Here is a 21,779-nt window from a genome sequence, read left to right as displayed (position 1 = left end):
TGTGTTTTGACTGAGTGACTTGTCTTCGTGAAAGAAGCTGCGAAGCAGATCTCTGACCATTTGATTAGTATGTAGTTGGGATAGTTTCACACTTGCATACCAGTCATGTTCATCCTTGTTTGTTGAGAAGTCCTGCATTTTTGAGAATTGTGGCTTGTCAAGATGGTTCACATGTGCCTTCCAAACATGATCTGTTTTGGAAAAGGTGACCCTGCATCCAGAGTCTCAGGTGTAACACAGTGACAGGAAAATCTTGTTTCATTGTCTTACACTTTAGGATGAGTGATTTAACAGTGCAAACTTTTCGTTCAGTGAGACAAGTTAATCAGTGGTAATGTGGTGAGGACATTGTATTATTCACTCCCCATTTGGCACACACATGCCTGAAAGGTCTTCCTGTATATTTGGTCATTGTCATAAATTATTTCTTCAGGTGCACCGAACAGACTGAATATAGCATTGATGGTTTCTACCAAAGATGCACTTGATTCATTCTTTGTTTGTCTAATAATTAGAAATGATCAGTGACTAAACTGAAGTCATCTCCATTAACTGTAAGTAAATCAGTTGTGATTTTGGACCAAAGGACTGATGGAATACTTGAGTGTAGAATTTATCCATGTTGCAGTGGCTGGTGGTTCGGCATGCCTTGTATTGAATTTGTTAATGTACCGTTGATCCCTGGCCAATAGAACATATCAGGGGCTAGTCATTTTGTCCACTCGATGTCCATACTTCCTTGGTGTAGTTACACCTGTATGTCCTGGTGGAAAGCTTGAACCATAGGTACTTGTTTTTCTTTTGAAGATAATATCGCAAAACATAGAGTTTATCTTTGTAAGGCCAAAAGTTCATCTTTGGGGTGGCACGATGGCTCAGTGGTTAGCATTGCTGCCTCACAGCACCAAGGTCCCAGGTTCGATTCTAGCCTTGGGCGACTGTTGTGTGGAGTTTCCACATTCTCCCCGTGTCTGCGTGAGTTTCCTCCAGGTGCTCCCGTTTCCTCCCACAGTCCAAAGATGTGCCGGTTAGGTGAATTGGCCATGCTAAATTGCCCATTGTGTTGGTTGCAATAGTCAGAGGGCAATGAGACTGGGTGGGTTACTCTTCGGTGGGTCGGTGTAGACTTGTTGGGCCAAAGGGCCTGTTTCCACACTGCAAGGAATCTAATCTAATCTAATCTCAAAAACATCTGACACCTCTCTTATAATGGTAAAAACAATGACTGCAGATGCTGAAAACCAAATACTGGATTAGTGGTGCTGGAAGAGCACAGCAGTTCAGGCAGCATCCAACGAGCAGCGAAATCGACGTTTCGGGCAAAAGCCTCTCTTATAATGTCAGGCCACCCTTCAAGAACAACTTTCTCCATTATCCATTCCCAATTGTATCTCATAGAGTTAAAACCCCAACACTGTGGAAACAGGCACATCGGCCCAACAAGTCCACACTGACCCTCCGAAGACCCTATCCAGACCCATTCCCTAATACTCTACATTTACCCCTGACTAATGCAACTAACCTACACATCCCTAAACACTATGGCCAATTCACCTAATCTGCCCATCTTTGGATTGTGAGAGGAAACCCATGTAGATGCAGGGAGAATGTGAAAACTCCACACAGACAATTGCCCAAGATTGGAATTGAACCCGGGTCCCTGGCACTGTGAGGCAACAGTGCTAACCACTGAGCTACCAGGCCGCCTAATGCAGTATAGTTCGATGTAACAATGTAATTGATCAATGTCTGAATGTATCTTTTACTTAGATGTCCATGTTGTGGACTTGTACATCCAACCGAGTAACTGCAATCTTGTTCAGTTTTGGCAATCTCCTTAGTGTAACTGAGGTGATCATTTTACTACCAAATTTGTAGCAGAAATCCTATCCCTGCACTTTTATCAGAAATCTAGGTGGTGAACATTTCCATGGTTTACAATAAATTGTTTCCAATGGGTTATGACTGGTTTCCACAGTGAATTGTTACAGACCGGTATGTGTGAAATCTTGTGGTCTAAATATTAGAGCAAGTGTATCATGCTCAAACTTGGAGTATTTGGATTGTGCTTATGATAGATTTTTGGATCCAAATGCAATTATTTTGCCATCTTGTAGGATGCACGATCCGAGTACCTTTTACAAAATGTCAACTCCCAGGATTGTCGTCTTCCTTGGATATTTCATAACGCAGCTTTCTGCTGACAATGCTTGATGGACTTGAATGTTTGTTGATAGTCCTCCTGCTATATGTATGGCATATCTTTCTTTAGGAGCTCTCACAATAATGCTGCTTAGTGACAGACATTCAGAATGTAAGGTGCCAAGAAGCTGAAGAATTTGAGGCATTGCTGAAGGTTGTCTTTGTCTTATGGGGTAGGCATTCATCTTACATCTTTTACTTTGCCTGCATCAAGACGAATTCTGCAACCCAACTAAATAGAACCAAAACAATTGACCTAACTTGCATTGGGTTGGCCCTACTTGCTGTTGAAAATGAGTCGTTTGTGGTGAGCTGCTGCCATCAATGAAGGACATTTCTGATCATACTCTCCTTTGGTTTGTCCATTTACTGCAATATCATCAGTAATGGATACGTATCTAAGCACTAGAGCGTATTTTGATTGACAAATAAACTAAGGGCAAGCAATATCAATAGTTACTTCCTGAGATTTCTCGGCTCAGTGTACCAATTAATATCCTTGTTTATTGCCTAGTTTGGCAAAGAACTTGGAATTGATTTCCTCTGGTGTTGGAATCTTGTGTGAGCATGTCTTTTGGGAGAGTTTCAGACATCTTGGAGCTAGACATATCCTGATTGTGCCATCCTCCTTTTGTACACTTGTAATTGAACAACTCCAGTCCGGTCACAGGGTGGATGAATGCCATTGCTTGACTCACTGGATGCAGGTAAGGTTGATTGTAGGTACAGGGAGAGGTAGAATGGGGCTGGAATTGGATGAGAAAGGTGACAGAGGGGAATGGAAGATGGTTAATGAGGCAAGTTTGATAAGATGCAATCAGAAAACTCACGAGGACCCACAACCAGAAACACAATAAGACTGACACTTAACCAAAAAAAATAATAAGATTCAGCCCCAAGTCCTGTTCCCCTATTGCACCCTACCACCATGTTCACTAACTAATGTTTCAGTGAAGTTTCAGTGTGTTGAAATTCTTGTCTTTGCTTTCAAATCCTTTCCTTATCTCTCTCAAAGCATGTAGGCTTATACCACATTTTTTTAATTTACTCCATTATTAGTAGCTCTGCACTCAACTATCTAGCAGTTCTGAAATTTTGTCTTTAAACTCTGTAGGTTTCCTCCTTCCAAAAGTTCCTTCTGAAAATCTACTTGTGACCTAGTTATTGGGCATCTGATCTCATATCCTCTTCGGTGGCTCGACGTTACATTTTAAAAGGCTCCAGTGAAGCCTGTTGGAACCTGTTTTCTTTAAAGGTTCATGCAATTGCAAGATTTTGTTGCTGTGTGACACCATTAAGGCAATTTTTTTTTGTTTTGTTTTCAGATGCGCCACAAGTGACACTGCTCAATATACTGCCTTGGCTTTTAATATTCATGGAGAGGCATCATCAAGTGCCACTGTCATTGTTAAACGTGAGTTTCAGAATAAATGTACCTGGGTCATTTCTCAGTTTGAGTACTACATCTCGTGTAGAGAGAAGCTGGTCACTTAAATTTACCCTCTCCTTTTAGGTTTCCGAGGAGATGAAGAGCCTTACCACTCTGTTTTGCTCCCTTTGAACTGTAAGTAAATAACAGGAAAATCAACCAATTAAATCTATTGCAATTAATTACCTTCTGCTTTTAGAACATTGCTCACTTTGACAACTACAATTTAAAGTCTTTACTATATAAGCTGTGCAGCTTGAATTTTATTTTCTCTTCTCACTTCTTTTTTCTGCTAAAAATACTGATCTTTTCAAAGGTACAACTCTCAAGGAAGTAATTGTAACTCCAATACTTGTCCAAATGCTCCTCCTTTAAATGTCGGAAAGCCATTGTATTACAAAATATGGTCTATGCTGTCATTGGGATTTTATAAGGTTCCAAACTGATAAAATGATGTGTGATACTTTCCTCATCCAGCACCTTGGTGTTAATGGATAGACTTCAGGAGTGTGCCTTCCATCCTCGAATAATTGAAGTTGATCCTATCACAACCTCAACTGGGATTATCTAACCTGGCACAAATAGAAATGGAACTAGAGGTCCTGCTGGTTTACTGGCTCAGATTCATATAGCCAAAGTGTTTGTTCACTAATCCATCAGAGCACAGACTTTATCTCTGATTCTGAGCACGTTAAATTTACTATGATTTCCTTTGACTGCAGTTAATTGTTTGAGAGGCCTGTTTGCACTCAGTACACTAATTGTCATTGGACACAAGCCATGGCTGTCGCACTGCAAGCACAAAGGCGAGAGGGAAAAAAACCCTCCAATGTCAATCTGAAGGGAGGAAACAATTTATAGGATAATGACAACAAACAGTGCACAGGAAATATGTCAGCATATTAAAACAGGAGAAAAGAGGTCAACACATTAGTGAAAGGCCCCACACCAGAACTGGTAAATGGAAGATAAGATTATGGGACAGAACAAAACAAAGAGGGAAGGGTGAACAATATGAGGCTCCACCCTCCTCTTTGTTTTAGTCTGTTCTGCAACTTCAATAGCATTAGGTTATTCTACATGAGTACTTCAGACAAGACTTTTTGTTTTTATTAAAATTCATCTGTCAAGTCAGTACGTAATTTTTTTTCTTGTTCTGCTCTTTTTTAATGTGAGGCCTCAGGAAATATTGACAAAAAAATTCATTCCATTTGGCATTGATGATTAAAATGTGGTTTTAAATGTGCACGTTCATTATATACATCACATTTGGGGATTGAATGGCCTTTACTGTTGCGATTAGAATCCTATGAATAGAATGAGATGATGAAAGAGCATCCCTGTGTAGTTATCTTCATCAAACAGTGAGCAACGTTGGATGTGATTCCACCACTGGACAACACTTGCTGAATACTCAAGATTGTGCAAAGAACTGAACTAACAAACAACTTAAGGTCATCAGTTCAGATCTCATGCTAAAGGCTACATTAATCTCAAAGTAAGGCATTAGGGGTAGAATTCAGAAAAAGGAAGAGTGCAACGACAACGCTGGGATTGTATTACTGACCTGCCAGCTGGAGATAGAGGAAGAGACATGTAGTCAGATTCTGGAAAGACATGAAAATAACAGGATTGTTGTTATGAGTGTTTTAACTTCCCCTATATTGACTGAGACTTCCTTCGTGCTAGGAGTTTGGATGGGGAGCAATTTGGCAAAAGTGAGGACGGCAGATGCTGGAAACCAGAGTTTAGATCAGTGTGGTGCTGGAAAAGCACAGCTGCATCCAAGGAGCAGGAAAATCGATGTTTTAGGCAAAAGCCCATCATCAGGATAGAGGCAGGAAGCCTCCAGGATGGAGAGATAATGGGGGAGGGGGTGTGTGTGGCTGGGGAAAAGGTAGCAAAGAGTATAATAGGTGAATGGGGGTAGGAATGGAGGTGATAGATCAGAGAGAAGGGTGGGGGGAGGTAGCAAGGAGTACAATAGGTGAATGGGGGTGGGGATGGAGGTGATAGGTCAGAGGGGAAGGTGAAGCGGATAGATGGGAAGGGAGATTGGCAGGTAGGACAGGTCATGAGAACAGTGCTGAGCTGGAAGGTTGGAACTGGGGTAAGGTGGGGGGAGTGGAAATGAGGAAACTGGTGAAGTCCACATTGATGCCTTGGGGTTGAAGTGTTCCAAGGCGGAAGATGAGGCGTTCTTCCTCCAGGCATTAGGTGGTGAGGGAGCGGCGGTGAAGGAGGCCCACTGCCTGCATGCCCTCGGCAGAGAAGGAGGGGGACTTGAAATGTTGGGCTACGGGGTGGTGGGATTGATTGGTGCGGGTGTTCCAGAGATGTTCCCTGAAGCGCTGTGTGAGGATGCGTCCAGTCTCACCAGTGTAGAGATCGCATCAGGAGCAACAGATACAATAAATGATATTGTTGGCTGTGCAGGTGAAATTTTGATGGATGTGGAAGGCTCCTTTGGGGCCTTGGATGGTGGTGAGGGAAGAGGTGTTGGTGCAGGTTTTGCAATTCCTGCAGTGCTGGGGAGGGTGCCAGGACGGGAGGGTGGTTTGTTGGGGGGCGTGGACCTGACCAGGTAGTCACGGAGGGAACGGTCTTTGAGGAAAGCAGAAAGGAGTGGGGAGGGAAATATATCCCTGGTGGTGGGGTCCGTTTGGAGGCGGCAGAAATATCGGCAGATGATGTGGCTAATGCAAAGGTTGGTAGGGAACAATTTGTTAGGTGTGTCCAGAAAGGTTTTTTGAAACAGTATGTGGATAGTCCAACGAGGGAGGGGGTCATACTGGACCTGGTATTGGGAAATGAGCCCAGCTAGGTGATCAAAGTTTAATAATTCTGTATATTTTTGGAAATTTATGGTTAAGGACAAGAGTCAATCTCAGATGAAGGTATTAAATTGGGGGAAGGCCAACTATAACTGAATTCGGCAAGAACTGGAGAACTTGGATTGGGAGCAGTTGTTTGCGGGTAACTCTATATCTGACATGCAAGTCTTTTAAGAACCAGTTGATCAGAATGCAGGACAGGCATGTTCCTGTGTAAATCAAGCACAGAAATGGCAGGCTTTGGGAATCTTGGATGACAAGAGAAATTATCAGCTTAGTCAAAAAAAGAATCTGAAAAAAGACAATGTCCTTGATTATAGAGAAAGTAGGAAGGAGCTCAAACAGGGAGTTAGGAGGGCTGAAAGGATTTATGAGATGACCTTGCCCAGTAGGGTTAAGGAGAATCCCAAGGCATTTTCTCCATATATTAGAAGCGAGAGGGTAGCTGGGAAAGAGTAGGCCCTCTCGAGGATAAAGGAGGGAGGTTATGTATGGAGCCAGAGGAAGTGGGTGAGGTCCTTAATGCATTCTTTACATCACCATTCACCAAAGAGAGGACATGAGGGTTGTTGAGGTTAAGGAAAGGTGTGTGAATACTTTTGGGCAGGCCAACATAATGAAGAAGAAAGAGTTGGATGTCTTGAAATATATTAAGGTAGACAAGTCCCCAGGGCTAGACAGGAGCATATAAAATTCCTACAGTGTAGAAGCAGTCCCTTAGGCACATTACTTTCACACTGACTCTCTGAAGAGCATCTCACCCACTCTATCCACCTAGCCCTCCATTTCCCATGGCTAAGCCACCTAATCTACACATCCTTGGACAGTATGGGCAATTTATGCATGACCAATCTACCTGACCTGCACATCTTTGGACTGTGGGAGGAAACTAGAGCACCCAAAGGAAACCCATATAGATACAAGGAGAATGTGCACACTCCACACAGGCAACCTCCCAAGGGTGGAATTGAACCCAGGTTCCTGGTGCTGTGAGGCAGCAGTGCTAACCACTGAGACACCATGTCACCCCAGGGTACTGTGGGAGGCAAAGGAGGAAGTAGCTGGAGGATTAAGCGATATCTTTGCTTGCTCTTTGGCCTCAGGTGAAGTTCCAGGGGACTGGAGAATGGCCAGAGTTATTCCTTCGTTTAAGAAGGGAAACAGAGATAATCCAAGTAATTATAGACTGGTGAACCTGATGTTAGTGATGGGTAAGCTGTTAGAGAAGACATTGAGAGTCAGGATGTATTCACATTTGGAAGCGAGTGGACTTGTTAGTGATAGGCAGCATGGGTTTGCATGGGGAAGATCATGTCTCACCAACTTGATTGAGTGTTTTGAAGAAGTGACAAGAATGTTTGATGAGGGAAGGGCAGTGGATGTTGTCTACGTGGATTTTATTAAGGCATTTTATAAGGCAACTCATAGCAGGCTGGTATAGAAGGTAGCGTCTCATGGAATCTGGAGGAGCTGTCTAGATGGTTGCAAAATAAAAGCAAATTACTGCGGATGCTGGAATCTGAAACCAAAAGAGAAAGTGCTGGGAAATCTCAGCAGGTCTGGCAGCATCTGTAAGGAGAGAAAAGAGCTGACGTTTCGAGTCTAACAGACCCTTTTTCAAAGCTTTGACAATGGGTCAGTTAGACTCGAAATATCAGCTCTTTTCTCTCCTTACAGATGCTGCCAGACCTGCTGAGATTTCCCAGCATTTTCTCTCTAGATGGATACAAAACTGGCTTGGTCATAGAAGGCAGACAGCGGTGGAAGGGTGCTTTTCAGAATTGAGATCAGTAACTAGTTGTATTTATAGGGATCAGTGCTGAGACCTTTGTTGTTTGTAATATGGATAAATGATCTGGAGGAAAAAGTAGGTAGTGTGATTAGTAAGTTTGCAGATGACACCAGAGTTGCAGAGAATGAAAAGGTTTGACAAAGAATTCAGCAGGATATACATATATTGCAAATTTGGGCAGAGAAATGGCAGATGGAGTTTAATCCAGACAAATGAGAGGTGATGCATTTTGGAAGATCAAATTCAAGTGTGAATTATATAATAAATCGCAGAACCCTTAGGAGCGCTGACATACAGAGGGATTTGGAAACACAAGTCCACAGATCTCAAATAGTAGCAACATTGGTGAATAAGGTAGTCAAGAAGGCATAAAGCAAACTTGCCTTCATCAGTAGGAGCATTGTATATAAAAGTTGGCAAGTTATGTTATAGCTGTAAGAAACTTTAGGCTACATTTGGAATACTGCATGCAATTCTGATTGCCACAATACCAGAAGGACATGGATGCTTTGAAAAGGGAACAGAAAAGGTTTACTAGGATGTTGTCTGGCCTTGAGAGTCTTAGTTATGAGGAGAGGTTAGATAAGCTTGGATTGTTTTCCCTGGAACAATGGAGGCTGAGGGATGACCTAATAGTGATCTACAAAATTATGAGGTGCATGAATAGGGTGGATAGTCAGAGGTTTTTTCCAGCGTGGAAAGGTCAACTACAAGAGGGCACGGCTTCAATGGGAGAAGAGGAAAGTTTAGTGGAGATGTGCAGGGCAAAACTGTCATTGGAGGTGGTGGAAGCTGGTACATTAGCAACGTTTAAGGCATATCTTGATAGACTCATGAACGGGAGGTGGACAGATGGACAGAAACTGTGCATGAGCAATAAGTAGTGGATGTAAATAAGGATCAGGAATCAACGCAGGCTTGGTGGGCCAAAAGGCTTGTTCCTGTGCTGTATTGTATTGTATATTATTGTATTATGTATTCACATGCAGGCCCTGTCCTTTTTAACTGCAATATCATGTCCAAGCATGATGCCAACTTCAACAAAACAAAAGCTAAGGGGTCAGCCATTCTCTGGTGCTTGCTCTGTGGGCAATTGCCTTTAACAATCAGACTCAATTTGCCTGGATTGAATTCAAACAAATATTTGGCAGTTAAGAGTTCACTGGTGCATTTTCCATGGCAATACTTCAACCAGTCAACAAACACTTTCTAACCAATCAGCATCCTCTTCTCATGAATTATAAGTTATTTCCTTAGATATTTGGTGTTTTTGTATCTCTGTCCTGAAGATTGCCAGATGAAACGTTTCAGCAGCTTAATGTTCTTCCAATAATACTTCATCTAATGGTTAAACCTCCAGGTGGTTTCCAACAGGCATATTGGGGATTAATTGAAAAATTAAGATTGGTTTTGCTGCTCACACACAGTTTTCTGTCCAGACATGTACTCTTCATCCCTTTACCACCCTGCATCATCTCAGAAATATATAGTTAGGATTTTGGTCTCTTGGAAATTAACCATCTTTAAAGATGATTGATTCATTATGTTGAATGCTATAACAGGAAGAAATAAGTCAATACTGTTTTTTAATTAATTAATATGAAAGAACGAGTATATCTCAGTAATTTAGGTCTGGGAAGTTGAGAATTTACTGTGCCCTACTACACGCACGTGTGCGCACACACATACACATACACACACACACACACACACACACACACACACACACACACACACACACACACAAACAATATCTGAAGCAGATTCTCTGATGAACTTTCCTTAAGAAAAATACTGAATGAAAAGAAACAGAAAACACATTTTATTATTAAAAGCTAAATGAGTAGAAACTGCTCTAAATAACTATGTTACATCAATTGCATCAATTTCTTCCTTTACTAATGTAATGTGTTATGGACCAGACCGAACCCCATCCCCAAAAGAAAATATTAAGAAGATAACCTAGACTTCAACTTTTTCTTATTTTAGAAAGCAAATGTAAGGCTTTATGTTCTGGATGCACTTTGATTGGTCAAACTACCGGCGTGAAACAAAATTTACACTTTTTATTCATAAACTACAGTCAAATACTGACAAAATAAGAAATTTTTTAAAAGCTTGACAGTAACTCTATCAAAATACTTAGCAAGACCATATGTATGTTAGCTACCACTGATTAGCTGTTCCCAAATAATAATATTCACTAAACACACCTTGGGTGAAGATAAATTCAGTAAAGTAGATTCTCTTACATGCAATTCTCCTTTCTAGGAGGAAAAAAACATCAAGAGAAAGCTCTGAGAGGGAGAGAGAGAACTCAAACATTTTTGCAGTAGCAGGGAGAGATCTATTGTAGCTTCCAAACCCCAACAGCTACAGAAAGTTACATTAAAATCCTGGTTCTGTGAGAGCTTGACTCTATCCTTTCAAGCTGCTTCTATTGTTACAACTTTAAAAAATAACCCAAAGCCTCACAAGTTGTTTACTTTATTGGCTTGGAAAAGATGGCCTAGTACCTTTTGACTCAACCTCTTTTCATAACAAAAAAACAGGATAAAATACACCTCTTAAAGCCACAAGGTCATCACAAATCAAGGTGACAATCTGTTGAATATAATTTCCTGACAGATAACCTCTTTTCACCTCTATGTACCAATCTTAATTGCCTGACTTTCTTCTGTCATTTAGTCAGCAATGGTCATTACTGTCTGAATAGTCCTCTACCAGTTTTTCTAGTTTCTTGGGCTGTTCTACTTTGTCTTTGTGTTATAATCAATGAATATACAGGTATTCATCCATCCATTACTCTCATCAGCGAGCTCTGCTTGAATGAGATTTGAGTCATATCTGATGTTTCAGCATTGTTGTATAAATACATAAAATTAACCTACAGGAAAAGACTAACTGGTGCATGAAGTCTACCCCAGACACCAGAATGACTGGACTTTCATGGTTAAACGCAAGTCCACAGCCACTTCATCTCCCACTTCCTCATCTGAGTAATCTCTTAGGAGTACCAAGAAGGGACTGATGAAGGAAAACAATACACTAGAATATTCTTCTTTGTCCCTCTGCAACAGTCAAATCCATCCAAGAGATCACATGGACAAAGTGTTAGTTTGACACAAATGACAAGGGCCACAAAAATGCGGACTGCACATTGCTCCTTATCTTCCGTATAATGCAATCTCATCCCACGTCCCTTTTGAAAGTATATGGAGAGGAACATTTACCACACTATTTGACATCACACACCATGGTCTCAGCTCTCAGGAGCAAAAAAGCTATTTTATTCTCTGACCTGTATGGTTCCAAACTTGCAAATTTTCCTTCAACAATCAATGCACAAACTCTTACTGTAACTCATTACTTCCTCATACCTCAAGATCTCTCTCTATCTTTCCTTCCCTGCATAATCTATATTCTCTCCACCTTAAGTTTGACATTTTCTGCACCCTTGTTCTTGGTATATCCTATATTCTTTGCAGCATTTTCCAATTCTTGATTATAGTCCTTCAAGAAAATTAATATCAATTGTACAAGAGAAAATATCCATGAATTATAAATATGTAACTTGGTTCTGATATGGAAATACCCTGCTGAAGAAATACAGCTTGAAACCCTACTGAGTAGAGAAGTTATTTTCTAATGAAAATCTTTTAAATGTGTATTAGAATCTATTTTGTATTTGCTAACCTGTTTTATATGTCTTTTTTCCACAGTACCTCTGTTGTCACCTCCGATTTTCACACACATAGATATTCAATATAGTGAGAAATTTGGTGTGAGCTTTGGCACTGAGGGAGAGACAATGATATTGTCCTGCCGGATGATCCTTACACCAAACCTTCACCGTTTACAGCCAGAAGTTGTGTGGTACAGAGATGGTCAGTAATTGTGAGCAAGTCTTTTACTGGTTTTCACTTGTGATATTTGTGGAAGTGTGCATCTGTTAAAATAAGCTAACGGTAGCGAAGAGGAGACTAGTCTCAAACTTCTGTGGTTGCAAATTCTTGTCCCTGCAGAGTTTTACATTCCAAGCTTCCTGCTTCTGATAGCCAGCCAGGTCAAAACCAGCCTGCAGAAATTTAATGCCTTGTCTCATGGAGATTTAAGTACTTTTATGGTTGGAGTCAACTTCATAAATCACCAAATCTGGTGAAGTGAGTTTATCCAATGGTTTACAAAGGGGAAAAAATTTGTGGCTGTGTTTTGATACAAATTCACTAGAGTTTTGTTTTACAAGATACATTAGTAATTGCATATACCAGTGAGGATCTGTAATCACATAGAGCATTAATCAGATTTACAATGTTATGGTTCCTTGCACCTTCACTCTGTGTGAGTGTGGCTTCTTTGCTGGTATATGGAATACCCACAGTGAAACTCCAGCTACTGTCTGATTGTCAGAATTTCCTACCATTCAAGCTGGTGGATCAATTTTGTAATGTGACAGCAAAGACGTTTCCTGAAATAATTTGCCATTAGAAATTCAACATGTTTATTACAAGTGACAGATTTTAGAAAATCTGAGGATTTTTTCCCCACCTATTTTTTTTAGGTGGCATTCTCCCTTAGGTCAATATTTATTCCTTACATGTGTTCCAAGGCCGCTTTGGGACATTGGGAGACGGTGAAAAATACTATGTAAAGATGTGATCCTAATTTTTTCATGAGGTGAAGACTTTTTATTATGCTTACAAAATAAAATTTCTTCAGTTGTAGATCCGTCATTACTGATGTACAAGCATTGAAAGAAGCAGCATAGGAGGTAACTATTTGGCCGATTGTGGCAAGATGCCTATGGTATTGCAGACTGGTCACATCAGGCTCAGGTCATTGTTGTAGGAGTTCCTCAATATAGTTCCCCAATGTTCTCCTTGGCTCATCTTTTATTGATGTTTTCTCTCTAACTGAAGATTGGAAGCTGGGATGTTTGTTAATGAGCGTTCAGTTTCATTTTCAACTCAGATGCTGTTACAACCAGATGAAGAGGGGAAATCATGTTTTTTTTCATCCCAAAATATTTCAGAAAGGAGTGAATCAACTCCAAGAGACAGATTTGAGTTTCAATGCCCTCTTAGGGCAATGTTAGTTATGGCTCAGGCTGATCCTCATTTACCGATCGCTTCATGGGCTTGACTCAATCTGGCCAGGCGATCACAGCAGCCATTTTTAGTCCTTTTGTTAAAAGTCACTTCGGTTGATGAAGGTCCATGATAGTACATTTACTTCTTTGTTCCTTGCAGATGTTGTAATGCTGAGCTCAGGAGGAGGCAGTGGTGTAGTGATAAAGTTACTGAACGAATAATCCAGAACCCCAGTCTAGCATTCTTGGGGCATCAGTTCCAATCACACAATGACAGGTGGTGAAATTTGAACTCAATATTTCAAAAAAGCTGTCCAAATGATGCCCATGACCCCAGTGTTGGCTGCCAATAAAACCATATCTGCTACACTAATGTTCTTTAGGGAAGGAAACTATCATCCTTACCTGGTCTGGCCTACAAGTGACCCCAGACCACAGCAATGCATTGCCTTTTGACTGCCATCTAGGCAATTGGAGAGGGGCAATAAATGGACAGCATTGCCTACATCCCATGAGCAAATAACAAAACCCTTTCCTATATCAATTATTCCATTGTATTTTTGGTCAAAAACCTATTCATAAAGATAGGGTCCACTTTAAATTAAAAGCAGCATAAAGATTCTCTAATGTAGTTTTGGGTGGTCAGTTAGCTCATTTGGCTGGAAGGCTGGTTTGTAATGTAGAGTATCACCTTCAGCACAGATTCAATTCCCACACTGGCTGAGGTTACCACAAAGGACTTTCCTTCTCGACCTCTTTCCCTACCTGTGGAATGGTGACCCTCAGGTTAACTCCCACTAGTCAGTCGTCTCTCTCTACTGAGCGCGCAGGACTATGGTGACTTCCAGTTTGTGGATGGTTCATTATTGATTAAGGGCTTTTGCCTGAAACGTTGATTCTCCTGCTCCTTGGATGCTGCCTGACCTGCTGTGCTTTTCCAGCACCGCATTCTCGACTCATTCTTTAGCATGTTAATTTATCTGAACTTGGAAGCACAAGACACTTGGACAATCAGCCTGTCATTGATAAAATCACACGCTGGTGATCGTCATGTACACTGCTTCAATAGAACACAAGTCGTGGGGGGACTTTTTGTGTATGGACATTGTGCTTGATTCCAGATGCCACCTGGAATTCCTGACACCATGGCAGCTTTCAGTTTAAGTGACCTGCATTGTTGAACATAACATTCCTTACGGATGTGTTTGCGAAATTGTAGGGATTAATCAGATATCCTGTTTTCATTTGCTTTTGCTTTCTCTGGTTCATTCTAACAGGAAAATAGCAAATCTCAGCTAAAGAATTTGTTTAGTCGCAAATAGCAACAATAGAAATCTTCCTTGTTACCCAAGTATTTACATAGTTAGCATATGGAAGGACTGATTCCTAAATAAAACCTATCCACAGTTTATAGGCTCACTCTCCATGAGAAGAGATTGCAAAATTTTACCTTGACCATTTCCTTTAGAATCTTGTTTTCAATTTCAGTCATACCTGTTTCAAGTTTGTGGAGGTACTTGAAAATTGTGACCTTGTTCTCGTTTTTCCTTTCTTCCATTCTCTAAGATGATTTTCTGCATCACTTAACACCACAAAATGAGCAAAAGAGAAGCCCATGTCTAAAACTTTTTTATTAATTTTGTCATAAGATTTACAAACCGCAATGAAGACAATGATTCATTGAAATATTTTCTTCCAACAATACCCATTATGAAAGTAGTTTGCAGGAATGCATGTGCCCAGCCCATTAACCTCTGCTCTATGAACGCACCTCATAAATATCAGAAACACAAGGGGTCTGTTTTCAACCTGCTGCCTACCTGGGAAACTGGTGTTCACTATCCAAGTTTCAAGTTTCATTTTTAGCTAATTGGGTGTTTTGTTTTGTGAAACTGGTGTGTGCAATGCCAGGTTTGAGCCTAAATGGCACACAAAGCATGCATTCTGAAATTGATCTCCATTGAAAAATGGTGCAGCACCTTGAGAATAAGTGGGGCTCAGGAGAGCATTTCCTGACCCTGAACACAGTCTGGAAAACATACGTTGCAATTGTTGAGGAGCATCATGTTGTTACATGAAATGAACCAGTTCCAGTTACGAAGATAATGTTTCTGTTTTGAACTGCATCAGTGATGTATTAAGTGCTGCAGTTTAATTGTTTGGGCTGCTTTGCATCCGTTCTGCCTGTGTGATCTGTGAAATCTTTTTTGCTTTTTCCAGATGTTGAAATAAAGAAGTCCAAGTGGACTGTAATGCAGTACAGTGACTGCACTGCCACGCTGACTCTACCTCATCTGAATAAAGATGATGAAGGACTGTACACAATACGTTTGATAACGAGAGGTGGCATTTCCCAGCACAGTGCTTATCTATTTGTCCGAGGTGTGGAATTCAGTCTTTTGCTCCACCTTTGTATAGAGTTTTGTTGGCTCCTTGCAAAGTTTGTTATTTCCCTTTTCCTCACTTTATTGTTATCAGTTATGTATTAGCATTCATCGGAAGGGAAGTCAGATGATCTACTCAATGAAATGCAATGGATCTTCTTGTGCAATCCACTAACACATTCACTAGGTTTGCAGAATTTGCACAAACTGCTGTGATATGTTTCAGCTCTGAACTGTCATTATAGCTAGCAGATGTTATTCTGAGCTCTCCTTGAAGCTTTAAATTCCACACATGCCTCTCAATGGCTTCATTGATTCATTGGGCACTGCAGGTTGTAATGGTGAGAGAGCACCTAGTTAGTATTGTGCACCCGGGCACAAGACCCATTGGAGGGACATATCTCTGGTACCTGCCAGGCCTTCAGCCATGGAATCTTTAGTCTTGGTTTACACAGGGTCTTCTCCGCAGCCCAAAACCGGGCATGCTCCAGGTGAGATGGACAAGATGTCCACTTCGAGTCATAGAGTTATACAGATTGGAAACAGACCTTTGGTCCAATTTGTCCATGCTGACCAGATACCCTAAATTAATCTAGTCCCATTTGCCAGCATTTGGCCCATATTCCTCTATACCCTTCATATTCATGTACCCATCCAGATGCTTTTTAAATACTGTAATTGTACCAGCCTCCACCAATTCCTCTAGCAGCTCATTCCATACATGCATCGTCCTCTGCCTGAAAAAGTTGCCTCTCAGGTCCTCTTTAAATCTTTCCCCTTTCATCTTAAACCTATGTGCCCTCTAGTTTTGGACTCTCCCAGCTGAGGTAAATGACTTTGCCTATTCACCCTATTCATGCCCCTCATGATTTTATAAACCTCTATGAAGTCACCACTCAGCCTCCAACTCTCCAGGGGAAAACAGCCCCAGCCTATTCAAAGCATTTCAAACCAAAACATTTTGCTTGACTTCTGGAGTCCAGATGCTTTGCCTATCCTGAGACCTTCTGCTGTGAACCATATTTGCACCTTGTGGGAACCCTGATCTTTCCACTCACTTGCCATACTGCCATCTTCTGATTTTCTGGTACTTGGTGTGCACATTTAATGGACAAAGCTTGAGTTCCTATGACTATGTGCCAAGAATTAATCCAACATAGACACATGCTTGAATTTTTGTTAAAGATTGAATGTTCCAAGCACACATAAGCAACTGCTGAGGTTACAAAATATATTTTGCCACAAAGGTACATTACAATCAGACCATTCCTCATTGGGTCCTTCATCTTCATCTTCACCCTATTGTCCAAGAGTCTTTTTTTAACTTAAATAAAACACCCTAATAATTTTCTGTGACTTTCCTTATTAATTTTATATTAGATATTATTAGCACATGCTACAAACTGTAATAAAAGACTCGGATGCAAAACTTAATCTGTTAATTATTTTATTGTGTAAAATGAATAAATATCAAAGGCATCTACAAAAGGATTAAATTTATCTAAGGCAATCTCCTTTGGTATGTAGAGTCTTACAGTTGTTGTCCACCACATTTAATTCTAAAGTTTAATTGTAAAATGTAATTTTTTTGGTATAAAATTAATTTCTCCAAAATATTTTTCAGTCTTAATGTCTTAATGTGAGAACCCAGTTCAGTTTACTTTTCCATTTTGTTTTGTCCTTGCCTATGGCTCCATTTCTCTGGTGGTCACTTTTTCAAGTGCAAATGAATTTTCTGTCTTTTAAAAGACAACTATTAAACTCCTGGGAATGGCAACAGAGATTGATTTAATTCATGATGAATTTCAAGAGTACTCAAATATTAAGGAAAATTTATAGTGAACTGGCAAAGCATTTTCTGCAGTAGTTGGATACCACGTCAAAATCTGTTCCTTTAAATTGACATAATTTAGTTCTATGTGGGTTCTCTAAATCAGTTGCCATAATTTTGGTAGCTTTGTCCAAGAAAGTGGAGTTAAGTCAGTCCCAATGTGGCTAAGCACTTAAGATAGACTGTAATGCTTAAACTTTCAGCTTTATTTCTTTATCTTCTACTTAAAACTGACAAGGTCTGCAACTTGTAACTTTTAACTTTACTTCATATGTTTTACACTACACTTGAATTGCAATGTTCAACTTTTAACTTTGTTCTTTCTTTCTACCTTGTTCTTATGATTCTGTACCTAGCTACTTGTACCTAAGATGGCACCTTGTGTGGTGACATTATACACTTTTCACAGTACTTCCGTACTTTGGTACTTGAGTACACGTGAATATAAAATCAAAATCAAAACCAAAAAGGTTGCAAATCAGATTAACCATAACTAGCAGAGCAGGCTGATGGGCCCAAATGGCCTATTCTTGCTCCTATGTCTGCAAAGTCTCTGGAGACATAGCATAAGCTCCAGGTTTAGTAATTTTTCCAGTGTTTTTGTAGATCTGCTAAAGTTATGACAGCTGACCAGAAGAGCCGATGTGGAAATTCCATTCTCAAATTAACAAATTAACTTTTAGAACTTAATATGGAAGGACAGTTTTCTGTTTTAAATCATTGTTTTGCAAAACCATTCTATATGTTAGGCTCATGGAGGCTATCAGTCCTGAGGAATGAAGTGCATTTTCAATGGTTTGAAGGGAGCCCGCGAGGGCAGACATCTGCCTGTGCTGCTTCTGCTCCCCTCTGATAATCGATCCTAACACACTTCCAGAAGATGACCCTTCTTCTCCAAATAACACCATATGTGAGTTTTCTGCTCCCTTGAGGGAAATAGGTTACAAACCTGTTTGCAAGCTCAGAGAACATTTTTGAGATAATTAATACTGGCTTCACACATCATACAAGGAGACAAAGAGAAGGTTGATGGGATTATTTTCCTTTCTTACTCAAATGCTTTTTATGCTTACAGATGCAGATGCCCCAATGGCAGGAGCTCCAGGAGCCCCGATGGATGTCACATTTTATGATGCTAACAAGGATTATGTCATCCTCACCTGGAAACCTCCAAACGTAACCAAAGAGAGTCCTGTGATTGGCTATTTTGTTGACCGGTATGATTGCCATCATAAATGCCAATTATATTACCAGTAGGAGAAGGTCTGGCTAATGGAGTCATGTCAAAGTTGTCAAATACTATGTGGCACAATGATAGTGTCCCTTCTCCTGGATTGGGAGGCCTAAGGTCAAGTCCCAGCTGGTCCAGAGGTGTGTAATAACATCTCTGAACAGGCTACTTAGAAAAATAGGTTAAGACCATAAGACATAGGCAAGGCTATTCTGCCCATCGAGTCCACTCCACCATTTAATCATGGCTGATGGGCATTTCAATTCCACTTACCCGCACTCTCCCTGTAGTCCTTAATTGCTTGCGAGATCAAAAACTTATCAATCTCTGCCTTGAAGTCACCCAACGACCCGGCCTCCACTGTGCTCCGTGGCAGTGAATTCCACAGGCCCACTACTCTCTGGCTGAAGAAATGTCTCCTCATTTTGTTGTAAATTGACCCCCTCTAATTTTAAGGCTATGTGCATGGGTCCTAGTCTCCCCTCCTAATGGAAACAACTTCCCAGCGTTCACCCTTTCCAAGCTATGCATTATCTTGTAAGTTTCTATTAGATCTCCACTCAACCTTCTCAACTCTAATGAATACAATCCCAGGTTAAGTATTTTCATCAATCCTTTTTCAAGGGCTCATGATCATTTTTCCAAATTGGGATTTTTAATAAAGAATCAGAATCATCTGTACCCAGCCTTTAGTCAGGTGATGATAAGGGTTTTAATGAAGATAACAATGAATAAATTCATCTCAATATATTATTGGACAGGGAGAAAGTAATCTTGGCTGAGATTTGAATTCTGGCCAGCTCACAACCTTTTGTTTCCTTCCACATATTGAATGCACAACCAATCACACAACTATATGCAAAACTAGCTGTTAAATATCATCCTGTTTTAAGTGATCTCTTAATTTCCCTGTACAGTTTGTACTGCATTACTCCCCATTTCTACACTTGTTGCTTGTTATTCATGTGGAATGTCACCATTTTATAAATCCGTGATAATAATGATTCTCTATTCTGTAAAGGGCATGTCTATAACTTGGTCATTTCCTTTATTGTTTTGCAGTCCTATGAAAAGAGCCTTTTGTTTTAAACATCTTCTTCAGAAACTCCAACAAGTTAGTTAAATACAGTTGCCCTTTAAATATGTGCTGGCTTTTCTTATAATTAAAGAATTAATTTAAATAATTTCAGGATATTTGTAACAGTCAGATAATGTCCAACTAACTTACTCAAGTACTTTGATAAGGTAACAAAGAGAGTTGATGAAGTTATTGCTGTTGATGGAGTGTACATGAACTTCCATAGGCCATTTGTTAAAACCCTGCACAACAGATTTGAGAACACAGTTATAACTAAAAGAATAAAAGGTACAGTACCAACATAGATACAAAATTGGTTGAAGAAACTGAAAGTAGGGCTGTTTTTCAGTCTAAAGGAAGGTTTATGCAGAATTCTTCAAGGGCTGGTGTCAGGATTCTTGGTCATCCTAATGTATATTTATTACCTGGATCGCAATTTAAATAATGCATTGCTTGGATTATGAACTGAGAAGAGAATAGTGTAGAACCCCAGAGGAATGTAGACAGATTGGTGAAATGGGTGGACTAGTGGCAGATGAAATTTAACTTAACTAGTGAATTGGGACGTGATTAATGTTGATAGGAAGAACTCAGAAAGACCAAATAAATATTATATCCTAGCCTTTATTTGGAGGGGCACAGAGTATAAGAGCAAGGAAGTTATGATGAGCCAAAATTGTCAAAATCCAGTTGGTGTATTGTGTACAGTTCCATGTGCTACACTTTAAGATTAGATTACTTACAATGTGGAAACAGGCCCTTCGGCCCAACAAGTCCACACCGACCCGCCGAAGTATAACCCACCCATTCCCCTACATTTACCCCTTTACCTAACACTACGGGCAATTTAGCATGGCCAATTCACCTGATTGCACATCTTTGGACTGTGGGAGGAAACCGGAGCACCCAGAGGAAACCCACGCAGACACGGGGAGAATGTGCAAACTCCACACAGTCAGTCGCCTGAGTCGGGAATTGAACCCGGGTCTCTGGCGCTGTGAGGCAGCAGTGCTAACCACTGTGCCACCGTGCCGCCCACAAAGGAAGATGTGAACACATTCTAGTGGAAGGATTGAAGACTGGAGGGTGCAGATCTAAGTTGCTTAACAAAAGGAGGAATGATGTCGAGAGGAAAAATGTTTTCATGCAGTCAGTGAAAAGCATCTGGAATTAAAACCTGAGAGTCTGGTAAAGGTATGTTCCATTGAGACAATTAAGTGAAAATTGGATTGCTATCTGCAAAAGAAGAAAGCTCAGGACTACAAGGAGAAGAAAGTAGAGTGGCAATCAGTGAATTGCCCTTTCAAAGGGTCAGATTAGACGTGATTGCCTAAATGATCTCTTTCTGTGTTTAACCATTCCATGATGATATATGTGTCCTCATGTTTCCTCAATAATTGCTATTGATTGTCCTTGTGTTTCATAACTGTTTTGATGAAGGAATAGCACACAATGAAGCCACCAATAGCAGCTTTTAGGAGACATATATTCAAACGTAAGTAGTGCTTCCATCCAATTACTTTCCTATCGACAATGTGCCTTGATATCTCTCAATTCCATGTAGCCCACACTGGAAGCCAAACAGTACTGAGCATTGCTGCTTGTGTGCCCTTTACCACCATGCCCTGTTGATTTAAAGAAATTGAAAGTATATTTCAGCACAAAGGGAGACTGTGAATTAGGGGTAGTCTTTGAGGCATTGTTAACAAGATTTGTCCAACTTTAGTGGTCACCATGAATGGGACTCTGCAGCTCTGTCGTCTTTGTATATGTAAATAGCTTTTATGCAAAGATGATACAAAACAAAATCTAAGCTCATTTGGTATTTTGGACCAAAGCAAGCATGCAATGTCAGTTTGACAAAAAAAATGTCTTCGCGCTCAGGATTTTCATGAAGGGGTTTTGTGTA

At 40.4% G+C, this 21,779-nt stretch overlaps 1 protein-coding gene across 3 annotated transcripts in view; it reads left to right on the top strand.

Moving 5' to 3' along the window:
* Positions 1 to 21,779, top strand: part of myom2b (myomesin 2b) — a 121,229-nt gene that overhangs the window by 41,276 nt on the left and 58,174 nt on the right. For all 3 annotated transcript variants that reach the window (XM_072560725.1, XM_072560732.1, XM_072560714.1), the window contains exons 7-11: positions 3,528 to 3,616; positions 3,716 to 3,766; positions 11,980 to 12,144; positions 15,567 to 15,728; positions 18,637 to 18,778. In XM_072560725.1, the coding sequence (XP_072416826.1) occupies positions 3,528 to 3,616; positions 3,716 to 3,766; positions 11,980 to 12,144; positions 15,567 to 15,728; positions 18,637 to 18,778 (609 nt within the window). The remainder of the gene's footprint in view (positions 1 to 3,527; positions 3,617 to 3,715; positions 3,767 to 11,979; positions 12,145 to 15,566; positions 15,729 to 18,636; positions 18,779 to 21,779) is intronic.

The sequence above is a fragment of the Chiloscyllium punctatum genome, chromosome 3 (assembly GCF_047496795.1).
Source record: "Chiloscyllium punctatum isolate Juve2018m chromosome 3, sChiPun1.3, whole genome shotgun sequence".
Taxonomy (NCBI): domain Eukaryota; kingdom Metazoa; phylum Chordata; class Chondrichthyes; order Orectolobiformes; family Hemiscylliidae; genus Chiloscyllium; species Chiloscyllium punctatum.
The sequence above is the reverse complement of the archived record's forward strand: the minus strand, read 5'-3'. Positions and strand labels throughout refer to the sequence as shown.